The 13,814-nt window shown below is 37.3% G+C and overlaps 1 protein-coding gene across 1 annotated transcript; it reads left to right on the top strand.

The window, feature by feature from the left end:
- Positions 1-989: 989 nt before the first annotated feature.
- On the top strand, positions 990-4,831 carry LOC136800738 (putative ascorbate peroxidase). The gene is made up of 5 exons (XM_067057395.1): positions 990-1,250; positions 1,933-2,088; positions 2,959-3,249; positions 3,531-3,750; positions 4,521-4,831. Exons 1-5 carry the CDS (start codon positions 1,017-1,019, stop codon positions 4,784-4,786), a joined length of 1,167 nt encoding a protein of 388 aa, XP_066913496.1. The 5' UTR covers positions 990-1,016; the 3' UTR covers positions 4,787-4,831.
- The last annotated feature ends 8,983 nt before the right edge of the window (positions 4,832-13,814 follow it).

The raw sequence follows: 13,814 nt of genomic DNA, 5'->3' as shown, positions 1-13,814 counted from the left end.
TATGAATCTTGTATATTTAGTTGGTCAAATTTTGCAGTCCACAAGATGTCAAAAGTTTCGTAAATGGAATCTCTGTTCATTGTTTGGACATGCTCTAACATGATAGTCCTACCGAATATTTTATCCGTATGCGAGTGAAAAAAGTTGAATTAAGATTTTGGTTCATTTGAAGGAGGAATTGATGTGATTCAAAACTTACTTTTTGGGAATGAAGTGTGTGAGTTTATGATGAAATAATTTATGTTGGAAAAACAACAAGCATAGCTGGATTATAAAAGCAAAAATCTAAACCCTCAAATGTTTTGATTGAATGCGGTAAACTAAGAGCTTATACAAACAAAAATAAACAATTATTGTAACATCACAGCAATGTGTAGGCTAAGTGCTCAATCAGTAGAAATATTCGGAGTTATCGAGATAGTTAGTGTAAATTTTCAAAATGACTTAACTCCCACTGTTTCCACTAACCAGACATAGACCACTCCTCAGTCGCACTTCAGAATCTTATTTCTGCAAATCAAGCCCTTTCTTGGTAGGATTACGTCATCAATGTGAAGGTGTTCTGTCAAAGATCTGGTATAAAAAGGGAAGTAGAGTTGACCTGGAATCAATTGTATTGCAGAACAATGATGGGGAAGGAAAGAGAACTGAGCAGGGGGTTAATTTTGAGGCTTTGTGGATGTATTTGATAATAGCATTGAAAGAGAAATAAACAAAAACCTGTTCCGATGAGAATTTGAATTTGGCATTTCACCCCTGTCTCAAATTGTTTAAATCTCCACTCTTGCCAGAACGAAAGAAATTGACAACTCTCTTCCTTAGGTGGTGTGGTTACAAGATTGCTTCACTGCAAGTCCAACAAGGATTTGTAATTTAGAAGACATCAAGCTAAGATCATTTAGGTATACTTTCAAATGCCTTCTCTACTCCAGTGTAGGCTGAACTTGTAAAGATGCACTTTTAATGCATTGAAATAATTTTATTCCTTTAGAATTTAAGTAAATTATAAACTCAGCATGTTTAGAAAAGTAATTGTCTTATTACTTCTCATTACATTAACATCAGCCTGGTGGCTTCAAAAGCCTCCACGAGCAACCAAAGAAACTTTATCACAACTCGATGGTGAGATAAGGAAACTCTTGAAAGAAGACCCAGAAAGGATCGGAGGCTTCGTGAGATTAGCTTTCCATGATTGTGTTGGCAGAGGGCGATGCGATGGTTGCATTGATCACCATAATCATGACAACAAGGTATAGGGAGTGAAGATTTCTTTTTGACGAAATGGCGCGATCAAAATTTTGGCGTGATGTGTGAAAAAATTAGACGTGATTGTGTGGTTTTGGGCTATTCTTTCACTAGCCTTACCTTACATTAAAACTGGCTCGAAAATACCAGCACCCAGAATTTGCCACCATTTGATCTTATTCATCCAATGCGTCTCAATCAACTATTAATACAATAATGACCGGTTAGTGAGGGCTTTACTGAGAAATATTGCCCGAGGTCAAGTAACACCTTGTTGCGTTGACCGAGGGCAATATTTTTAGTACAGCCCGAAAAAAACCGGTCATTATTGTATTTGTTAACCGTTTCCTTCAGCTTCGATTGATTTTTAGCGCTTTATCCAGGAAAAATAGCGAAATAAAGCGAAACAAATTATTATAATTTCTGACGTCAGAAATAAAAAATGAGAGAAATGATGTCAACGAATTTTCCTTTGAAAAAGTGACGTCACAATGAATTTTCCTAACGACGGGCAACTCTGGACAATGTAGGCCCGTCGTCATGCGAAAAGAACCAATTGCATTGCACAAAAAGTCATGTAGCCCGCTTCGAAAAAGTAACCGGTTAACAATTCCCAATATTATCATAGTCTTTTTAATTACCATGACATATCTCTTTGAAAGTCAAATTTTTCATTTTATTCAAAAGGGGTTGGCAGTGTACACGAAAGTATTGAACAATTTATTCACCAAATTTTCCAATCGAATCACCAGGGCGGATTTGTATGCTTTCGCCGCCATTGTGGCTGCAAACTACGCCTCCACCAGTGGACCAGATGCTGTTTTCAAAATGAACAGGTTCAAGGTAAAGATGAAAATTTTTAGAAGTTATTATATTTAAATTTATAGTGTAAAAGATGCAAGTTTGTGGGCGATACGAAGACTAATTATATGGTTGATTACATTTAGCTTAGATTTGTAAAGGACGAGCGGGCGATAAATCCGTAATAGCCCCGCTTTTTTGTAAATCGCCCTGATGTAAACAAAAATTTCTATTGGTTGAAAGAAAAGTTTCGTACGATATTTTGATTGGTTAACAAAATATCGTACGAAATTTTTAAGCCAATCAAAATAAGAGTGTCAGTCGAATGTTTTTTTATAGTTTCGAATGTTTTTATAAGTTCCCAGTTGGCACACGACGTTGTTTTGACGTTTATCTAACGTTCACAACGTCCGTATAACGTTAGGTGAACGTTAAAACAACGTTGTGTGCCAGCTGGGTTTCGAAAAGAATAGCGATTGAGTGTTCTTCAATTCTTTGTTTGACCATATAATTAGCGCGGAATAACATGGTATTCTCGGGTGATTTTGGATTAATAATAACCCCTCGTTTCATTGAAAACACTTCAAAATAGCCCTCACTACGTTTGGGCTATTTTGAAATGTTATCAATGAACCTCGGGGTTATTAATCCCAAATCACCCTCTAAACCATGTTATTACTAGTACTAACCTCTAGCTTAGCCTTATAGATAGGACTTGCTATCCTGGTTTCTTTCTTGACCACGGGCTATATTGCTGAGTACAATTCTCACTAACCAGTTAATTATAAAAAATTCAACCAACCGGTTTAAAACGATAGAATTTGTATCCAGATAGGATTAAAACTTCTAATTCAGACATTAATCATTAATTCAGACTTTGAGATTTATTTCATAATATTTTTATATAATAAGGTTGGACGACGCGATTGCAGTCGAAGCGGACAAGAAGATGACAATGCAGAGACTTTCCCAGGACCAAATATGCAGAACGTGCACGAGCTTGTCAATTTCTTTAATAAAACATTCGGTTTGAACTTAAGAGAAACTGTCGCTCTCATGGGTGCACATTCATTGGGAAGATTAAGGACGAAAAATTCAGGCTTCGAAGGACCATGGATAGCAGAAGTTGTTCAGAAGAATGGGGCGAATATTTTAGATAGCCGTTACTATCTAGAGATTGTTGCCGTTCATTGGTTTCTGAAGGTGAGAAGTTTGCTAACTATATTCCAATGTTTATTCCATGGGTTTATATGTGATTAGTAATCCAGCGAAATAGATAAGCCATATGAACACCGTGCAGCAATTTTAAGTTAGTTTCTCAATATGATTAGTATAATCTGCTATTCGTAAGATACAGTCAGAAATCTTGTGGCATCACTTTACCACATTGAGAAATCAACCTTTTAAAGGAAGGAATGGATTATAAACTTTCACAAAGTCTATAAACAAAAAAACACTGAAACATCCACCATTTCGTTTCCAAGGTGATGCCAACCAACAACAAACGCCACCAATGGCAAAGGGAGGGACCAAGTATGGGCGTTGGTAATAGCGTCAACGCCTCTTTGAACGCCCAACCAGACAATATACTGATCCATTCTGATGCAGCATTGGCGTTCAATTTTCATCTCGATGAGAATGGAGCTTTCAAACCTGGAAAAGAATGTATCATGTGTTCCATCGTAGATCCGCCGCCTGCAGGAGGTGTGTTACGTTTTTAAAAAATATTTCAGAATTTCCATTATTTGTTTCTTTCCATAACTTAAATGCTGGAGCTACTAGGAAAAGAAAATGAAAAGGTAAGGAAAAGTTCACCGCGGCGTTTATCCCTGCTAAAATAGGGCTTCCAAAACCATCAAAATATTTGAAATGTAGGGTAAATATGTATTCAAAATTTTAAAATTGAAAATTTTTATGATAAAAACACTGAAAACCTAAACTCTTTCTGACGTTTGGCCGCTGAATAGATTCTTTATCTTCCCATTAGAAGTCACCTGCTAAGAAATATTCTTACCAGAAGGAAGAGGTTTTCTGAAGCTTTCATAGTTGCCATTTAAAAGAGCATAAAATTTAGATGAAAGCTGAACTTAACATTCAGTGTCAAAGAACCACTCCTGTCATCAGAGTTTAATAGCTCGCTACAAAAGGACGATCTCCGCTTGCGCGCGCTGCAATCACACTTTTTGGCTTCAATCCTTTTTGCTTGGAAAAAATATTACGTTATAAAAATGTAGCGCGCACTCGAAAATAAAAGTTGAGTACATTTCAACTTTTTTCAACCGTTACGTCAGATTGCGCCAATGTAATTGCTTCATTTTTCTTTCGACCAATAGCGCGGTAGCTTTGCACAAAAACATGCAATCGCAGCGCGCGCAAGTGGAGACCGGCTTTAAATCGAGATCGTTGCGCTATTCACGTGTTGGTACTTTACAATTTGAATTTTAAGTAATAATCTGTGGCAATCTTTTCTTTAGACCTTCCCTGTTGCGACATCAAGAGTGCCGGTAGACAACTTTGTATCGATTACGCTTTAAACAACACAATATGGATGCACGATTTCACCGATGTCTTTTACAAAATGATCGATAATCCTGATGGGAAGCTAACTCTACCGATTAGTGTGCCTGTTAGACCTCGACCACCTCCGCATCGGAGATTAAAACATGACTCAAAGAATCAGGATGAGAAAGAGGCTCAAGATGACGTCGCTTTTGAGAAGATTAAACAGAAGCCTGTATAGAGATATAATTTCATTCTATAACCAACATGATACTAATATGTCTTATGAGTGGTGTAATAAAGTAAAAATGTGGGAAAGTCCACCATACCCTCCACTTTTTTTCACTATACTCCTCAAAACTACATTAAAGAATATGTTCCTTCATTTTTTATAAATAAAACGTTACTTTTAAAGTAACACTTTTAACACTTTTTCATACTTTCAATAACTTCAATAAATGGAATCATCTAAAGGCTTATTAGAGGATCAAAATCGAAATCTTATCACGTCAGTGCAAACGTGCAAACCATTGTTGCCACCTCCTTAGTCACTATGTTTTGGCCACTTCTCTCACCTCATCGCCATAGAAACTGGACCAGGATTTGTTTTATTTGAACATTATTTTTCGTTTTTTTAAATCCATCTTCAGGTTTAAAAATAAGTCAACTTGCCTATATCATAGGATTCGTGCATCTGTTACATGCTTTTCAATATTTCCTCCTCACCAGGAAATATATTTTATTATTGTCAGTTTCCTTTTATTGCTATTGGGTGCTCAATTTTTGAGGCGGTATTTTCGGATCGAAATCAAAGTTGTTCTTTTCATCAAGTTGTTTTTTAGAAAACGAAAGTGAATGCATATTTTTTGGAATAACATCCGGAAACTATAGCTGCACCAAACTGGCTTTGCACTGTTATTTTGCCTAGGACAAGATTTCGAAAAAAACTCAAACCTCAATAACTTTTGATAGAATTCGAATTAAGTAGCGATTGTGTGGTCGTTGGAATTATCGGGAATGTGATATTGTTTTGGTAAAAAAATTGATGAAATATCGAAAATGAAGAAGAAAAACGAAAAAGAAAAAATTTAACTTCTTGTCTATTTATACTATATGGACATGAGTTTCACATGCGGGAAACTTCAATTTTGAAAAATTTTCATCCAATCCGAAGATATGGCTATAGTTGTTTTGGAGAACACGACGGCCAATTGAATAACAAATTACTGCCTATATGCAAATGCGTACTGCCTTATATGTCTTTTCGATTGTTGATATTTCTGGAAAAAGCTTTTTGTAAAATCCTAGAATAATTGTCAAAATCACCGCTTTATCAAAATCATCAATTTGGGTTGGTTTTTGGCCCGACATGGACGGTTCATCGTCACGTTCTGCATAATTCGATGAAAAACGATGAGCTGTTCTTTCAGATACTTTGCACATTTCGGCATTTAATTTTGCCACGTTTTTGGAGAAGAAAATACCAACTCATCCTTCTTCTCCCTGGCAACTGCATCCTCTACCCACCACTTAATGTTTCTTTTGAACTTATTGTTCACATTTTTCTTACGTTATTTGACTGGAGGAAAAAGGCAGAAAGTTTTGCAGAGAAGAAGCTTTTCGTTTGCCAACAGATTCCATGGCTAGAAAAACTTGTAAAGGAAGAAAAAAATTGGTGCCTCATCAGAAAGCTTCTAAAGATAGATTTTTTAAGAGAGAGCTTTTAACCCTATTCAACCTAGGCTTTTAGGGACGGTTCAGAACTAGGGGGGGGGGCTTTTCCTGTATCACCCCTTAACTTTTGATATAGTGGGTCTTTTTGGATGAAATTTGGCACATAAGATCCTTGTCACATAAGGTAACTTTTGACAAAAAGTTTTTTTGATGACGTCGCTCATCATGCCCAAAGTGAGTAAAAACCGAAAATTACCTTTATTCTTATAAATAGCCATTGTATTCTAACTAAGGCTTTAGAAAAAAGTTGCCTGAGTTCAAATGCTTATTTCATCCTAAATATTCAATAAATTACGGTTTAAACGATATATTTGACATTAAAAATGAATTTGTATTGCAAAAGTGTCAATTTTTGTGAAACCTTACTGTCAGAAATGTCATCATGCTCAAAATGGGGAAATTTTTAGGTGTCAAATTTTTTTTTAATTTTGAAGCTGAATAAAAGTTAGGAATTTATATTAATGAAAATTTCGTGTCAAAAGCTCTATTATTTCAGGAGCCATTACCAATAATTTGACCTCCTAACAGAAACAGCCCCCCCCCTAGGCCGAATAGGGTTAAACCTGTTTCTTTGGTTCTACCCTTGGAAATATCATTATTTATCGTTATAAAAAAATTAAAAAAAAACAGATCAACACTGAAGCTCAATTTTGTCATTTAGTCTGTCCTTGTTTTGGGGTTACACCTGGGTGACTCTATTTTAGTCGAAGATGTTCGTTGCCAGGACTTAACCGAAATCATGTCTTAAAGAAATCACAAATTTTTCGCACCTGGGTGACTCTATTTTAGTCGAAGATGTTTTATCAACTCCGTTGCTAAGCAACAAGGAAATACAACGTTGTCAGGGTAAGGGTAAGAAAATGACGTCATTGACTACGAGAAAGCATTACGGCGAAAGTTGAATCTCTCGGAAATGACTGATTTTAAAGATGACTGTCCAGATGTTTGTGAAAATAAACCTTCCTTTCTGAATTCACAGCAGGAAACAGTGTTATATGAGGATACAGAAGATATTGAACCTGAATCGACCGCTAGTCCGCTGTCTTTGGCTGACCGGCTCAAATTTAAACTACGGAAATGAAGATAGTTGAAAAATAAATTTCTTACAGGCATCTATTTTAGTTTTTATTTTCTTTATATGAAATTTTTGAAATAATCAACATGATGAAAATCTAAAAATATTGTCCACTCTTCATTGAATACAACCTTTCTCAAAGAATTTTTGATCTTACAGAGTTTAAACCCTTACGGCCTCAGTGACGTAATACTCATTCTGAAAAGGCTCATTTGACCCTAACAGGGCAAATTTACTTTAATCGTCTAATTGGCGTAATTTTTAAAGTGATACCATTTTCGTTATCTACTTTTCATGATCGTTCGACAGTTTAAAATCTATTTATGAAAAGTCTTATTTGCAGGGTTTTGTAATGAAAATTGACGTCATAAAATGCCCAAAAGTTTTCTCATCGACTGCGGATTTTTTCGGAGGTTCTTGGACCCATACTCTTGTGAGCTTAATTGTAGGAGGGGGTCATTTTGCAAACTTTTTTAAAAAAATTCACCCTCATATCACTTTATAATGAAACCCCCAATTGGCCAGAAACCTTAATTTAGTAATATCAGGTCAATAGCACTTAATTATGATCCCCCCATTTTGTTGATTTTTATTGTACCCACCCCCTGCTTATTCCACTCCCCCTACAATTAAGCACACAAGAATAAGGAACCTCTGTACCGAACTTCAGTTGAATGATTTGTTTTTACAAGCCTAATTATATGGTTGATTACATTTAGCTTAGATTTGTAAAGGACGAGCGGGGCGATAAATCCGTAATAACCCCGCTTTTTTGTAATCGCCCTGATGTAAACAAGAATTTCTATTGGTTGAAAGAAAAGTATCGTACGGTATTTTGATTGGTTAGCAAAATATCGTACAAAATTTTTAAGCCAATCAAAATAAGAGTGTCAGTCGAATGTTTTTTTATAGTTTCGAATGTTTTTATAAGTTTCGAAAAGAATAGCGATTGAGTGTTCTTCAATTCTTTTTTTGACAATATAATTAAAGTGGAATAACATGGTATTCTCGGGTGACTTTAGATTAATAACCCCTCGTTTCATTGAAAACACTTCAAAATAGCCCTCACTACGTTCGGGCTATTTTGAAATGTTTTCAATGAACCTCGGGGTAATTAATCCCAAATCACCCTCTAAACCATGTTATTACTAGTACTAATAACATCCAAAATACTGAAAACATTTCATCCATAATGCAAAGGTCTGTCATGTTCCCGGCATGCTTTCGGAAAAGTCAAACAGAGCAAATTAAATGAAGAAAATCTTGTCTAAGGGAAAGAAAAAGATTGTTTGGACATTTGGCCCATGAAATTCGAGGTTTTCTCGGCGGGGACTATTTTTATAAGATTTACGACAAAAACTTTCGTATCGACAGAATTAGCACCTATCTTGGGGACTTGTTTTTATAGTTTATTCTCGGGTTGCTACTCTAGGGAGCCATCATAGAAATCAAACAGAGTATTCTAAAAACAATGTTGACATATGTTGACATATTATAAAAAAATTCACTCCATTAAGAATTAGTGAATAAGTCTACGGGGACGAAATCTTCACATCGGTCTGGGGCGCCTGTGCTGAAAAGCCGGGTGTCCCAGCAAGAGGGAGCAAGTCCTTTGTCTTTCAGGAATAACATAACAGAAAGACAAGGACCATGATGAATTGAACCTCTGTCAAGCTGTCCACCCCTACACGACGTTGCGTTCGCCAGGAATGATTGTCACGCTGCTCTCGTTTCTGCCACGTTTCATCTGGGTTTGGTCATATCAGCTACAAATTTGAAGGTGTCGCGAACCATCAAATTTTAATGAAGAAAGCGAGAAAAAATAACATCCATATTGCATCACAGAACGTGAGAGGACTTAAGTCAAACGATAAAATCAACGAACTTTCCACTTCAATCGCTCAAAGAGGATACTTCGCAGTGTGTTTACAGGAGACCTGGAGAAGTAGTATAGAAAACATCGATCACAAAGGTATTCGTTTTCTCTTTAACGGACTTGAAAAACACCAACATCGAAGTCGCCGTGGTGAGCAAGGTGTTGGGATCGCTTTAAATCCGGACGCATTAACAGCCTGGAAAGCCGCAGGCTCTGTAATCTACAACGAATTTGGTGCCCGAATCATTGCTATTCGTTTAAAAACTAAAGTTAACAGCATTTTCCTGATATCAGCTTATGCTCCTGTCGGGGTAGCTGATGATAATGTATGGGAAGACTTTTTGATAAAGTTAGACTCTTGTATAAGCAAAAAAAAACATCGAGACGACGTTTTAGTCATCGGTTGTGACTCAAATTCAAGTATGGGCATCTCCCAACGTAACGAAATACATCAGTCTGAATTGAACTCTATCGGAAAATTTGGACTTAAACACAGAAACAACGCTGGTATTCGATTTTCAACCTACCTCGAAACCAACAGTCTAGTGGCTCTCACGACGTATTTCCAGAAAAACGATTACGTAACGTGGACACACCCCCGTTCCAAACTGCCCACATCAAATTGATCACTTCATCACCAGTAAAAGTTTTTTCAACCGATGTACCGATGCTGGAGTTACGACACCCCTCATTGATAGTGACCACCGTGCTGTTTTTGTCAAATTGCGTATACACTTGAATTTCTCTAAACGTTTCACTCGACGCCAAAGAGTGGCACGTCTCGATCAAAAACTTCTGCTTAAACCTCGAATTAAGAACATGTACTGTGAACGAGTCAACAACTTGTATCTGGAGTCAGACGATACCGATAGCTATTCTAAACTTGAACGATCTATGGAGCTTGCTGCTCTTACCACACTTCCTAAAACCATTCGACCACAACCTGGATGGTTCGCTTCCAATCAAACTCGACTAAATCAGTTAATTAAAGAGAGAAACACTGCTGTATCTCTTAAAATCCGAAAACCCACGAGGCATTCTAATGACCGCTTGAAAAAGGCCAGAAAACAATTGAAAGGAGAAATTGCTCGATCTAAAAACAAATGGATACTTGACATATGTAAAGATATAAACAATCCTGGGTCAGGGTCGAAAGTTTACTGGGATAAAGTAAAGTTACTTAGAAAAGGACTAAATAAACCAAAAGTTTCATCCGAAAAAATGATGATGAAAAAGTCAGATGGATCGAAATGTGTCAACGCCGAAGAAAAACGCTGAGGTGTTTCGAGACCACTTTCAAAAATTGTATGAACGTGAACCAATCTACGATACAACTGTCATTGAACTGCTCGAACGACAACCAGTGTTTGAAGGTGTCGATCATGATCCTACAGATGATGAGATTACTAAAGCAACACAATCACTTAAGAATAACGCCCCAGGAGAATCCGGTTTAACTCCTCTAATGTTCAAATCTTTAATTGCACTCCCAGAGACCTTTACTATTCTGAAACAAGTTGTATTAGAATTTTGGAACACTGAGAAACCACCAGACCAATGGAATGTCGGATTACTAAAAGTTTTACCCAAAAAAGGTGATCTGAGTTTACCTGGTAACTACCGTGGTATCATGTTACTGGAAATAGCCTATAAAATCGTAGCCAAAATTGTTCATCAGAGACTTACGCCGATATCCGAAAGCCTGGACCATGAAACACAGTGCGGATTTCGCCCAGGAAGAGGATGCACAGACGCTATTTTTACTGTTAAACTTGCATTGAAAAAGAGACGCGAACACAACCAGCAAACGTGGGTTTTATTTCTAGACCTAGTAAAAGCCTTTGATCGTGTTCCGCGTGATCTTCTCTGGCTAGTTCTCGAACGATTCGGCGTACCGCCAAAATTACTAAGTGTTATCAAAGCACTTCATCACACCATTCAAGTGAAATTTACTGTCGATTCCATATCACACATCCTTGATTGTAAAATCGGAGTGAAACAAGGTGATGTACTCGGCCCAATACTCTTTTCGATGTACATTGCTGCTATTATGATTACATGGAGGCAAACTCGCAACCACCCACAATGCATCTTTCGTACCAAAAAGGATTTCGTACTAACTGGCAGGAGACCATACACAAAAGGTGATGACTTCGAACTAGGAGATTCAGAATACGCTGATGATACAGCCGCCCTATTCGATTCAAGAGAAAGTTTAACAACTGATGCCCCTGTTATAAATACTCATTTCGACAGATTCGGCATGGAGATACATGCTGGAATTCGTGCCCTTCATGACAAAGCTTCAAAAACCGAAGTATTATTTGTTTCACGCCGCAATGCACAACCGATTGAATGTGACCGTGATGACGTAAATCTCAATGATGAAAAATTCTTCCCTGTCGTAGATAGATTTACCTATCTTGGATCTGTTATCACTGGCGATTGTTCCGATCGAGAAGATGTGCTACTTCGAGTTAAAAAAGCGGGAAATATGTTTGGTTCGTTGAAGAAATGTATCTTCGGAAATGTAAAATTAAATTTGAAAGTGAAAGGGAAGGTTTATGAATCCCTTATATTGTCGATCCTACTTTATGGATCAGAATCTTGGTGTCTGACAGAGGAGTTATATCGATGGTTGCGCTCCTTTCACAATAGATGTGTAAGAGCTATGTGTGGAGTAAATATGATTGATGTTTTTGAAAAGCATATTTCGAATGAGAATTTGTTTAATCGTCTTGATGTCAAATGTATCGATTCTTATATTGTTAAAAGGCAGTTAAGATGGGCTGGCCATGTTGTACGCATGGATATGAATCGTCTACCAAGGAAAATGATTTCGTCGTGGGTCAGTGAAAAACGACCGCGGGGTTCTCCCGAAATGACTTACGGTCGCTCTTTGTTTAAAGCTCTTAAAAAGGCTAATATTGATAAAGACAACTGGTATAATCTCGCTATGGACAGGAACAACTGGAGAGATGCTTGCAATATAATTTCTTGATTTTTTTTCTTTACCTAGCAGCGCAATGAATATCCTAAATTTGTTAGTTTTTTTTCCTAACAATTTTTAGGCCAATTCCCCTTAGGGGATGGTAAAATTAATTACTGGAAGCCCCTCTGTCATCTTTTTTTAATTTGAAAAAAATTGAACAAATTAAAAATATTTTTTTGTCGCAAGAATTTGTCTTTAAACAAAGTCGGGAAACTAAAATCATATCAGGAGAAATGAACTTATTCATTTTAATCTTATTTTCGTACACTTTGGCGCTTCATCTGTTCATAATTGAAGCCACGCATTATTCAATAATCGCACTGCTCGGCCGCCCAACATCATGGGAGGCCGACTATCATTTAGAAGTGGATTACGATACATGTTGTCAGGAAATGTGTAGAGCTAACAAGTCGTGTAAATCGTACGATCAAATATGGCAGCCGAGTCGTGATATCTACGAATGCCGTTTTTACAGTAAAAATTATCAAGTCTTAAAAGCGGAAGGCGAGAAATTGGAGCTGATCCCGAGAGTGCAATATTACTCTAAGATGTATAAAGGCCTTACCGGTTGTCTACCATGGTGGGAGTGGGCTGGGGCAAGAAAGAAAGGGGAATACCCCCTTGCAGACGGCAGTATGAAATGGTGTTTCAATTTAAAATCATGCCAAGAAGTTTATGACAGAAGTTATTTGAAATCTGGAGAAGGTTGGTACGAAATCAACGTTGAAGGTAAAGTTATAGACTCTTTTCTTTCTATTTATTCTACTCTTGTGGCCGGGAAACTCAAGCGATGAGCATTCCACTTGAAATATTTTGAAGAGGCCTCAAAGGGTGACTTAGACTTATTTTGACGTGATCAGGAACTCCTCTCGGAACCTTATACAAGAGTTGAAATTCCCCAGTCGGTTAGTAACTGGGAGCTAAGCATGATGGCTCTTTTCTTCGGGTCCCCTAGATCTTTGTCTGTACACAGACCCAGTATCTACGGCTAATAGACGATGTCGGCTTTCCAAATTCTCCCCGAATGATTACCCATGATGCATTGCGCAAAAAAAATCACGGACGATATTGACTTTCCGTGTAATGCATCATTGGTAATCATTCGGGGAGAATTCGGAAAGCCGATATCGTCTATTTCAAAATTCATTGCCGTAGAGGATCTGTTGTCATTATGTCTTTTGCCATTTTTCAAATCGACCGCTGCGATGGAGTTTTGGTGAGAGAGGGGAGACGACAAGAGAAGTGTAGCCTGTACCAGACGACCACGGCTTTTTCCTCGACACCGTATCGTCTGTAACTTTTTACATTTATTCCCCCAGAGATTCGTGGGGGAATAAAAATCCTCGGCTTCAAGCCAAAGGACCGTAGCTTTTGACTGCAGCAAAAACTCTACCAATAAAATTTGTCACCGCGAAGGAGTGTTTTTGTAAACAAAGCTCAAAAACAGAGGTGGGAAGAGTAGGAACTGATGTTTTGCTACATTTCGAACGAAAACATTCGAAAATATGTGACTTTAGAAACATTCTAAAACGTACCAAGAGAGTTCGAAATGTTGCAGAATGTTGTGTTTTTATTTATTTTGTGCTTTGAAC

This window comes from Clytia hemisphaerica, unplaced genomic scaffold (assembly GCF_902728285.1).
Source record: "Clytia hemisphaerica strain Z4C2 unplaced genomic scaffold, Clytia hemisphaerica genome assembly, whole genome shotgun sequence".
NCBI lineage: Eukaryota > Metazoa > Cnidaria > Hydrozoa > Leptothecata > Clytiidae > Clytia > Clytia hemisphaerica.
This window is presented reverse-complemented; position numbering and strand designations above follow the sequence as displayed.

Coding starts and splice junctions, on each gene's coding strand:
- LOC136800738 (XM_067057395.1), top strand. CDS start 1,017: ATGTTTAGAAAAGTAATTGTCTTATTACTTCTCATTACATTAACATCA. Junction 2,089..2,958: donor TCAAAATGAACAGGTTCAAG/GTAAAGATGAAA, acceptor TTATATAATAAG/GTTGGACGACGCGATTGCAG. Junction 3,751..4,520: donor AGATCCGCCGCCTGCAGGAG/GTGTGTTACGTT, acceptor TCTTTTCTTTAG/ACCTTCCCTGTTGCGACATC.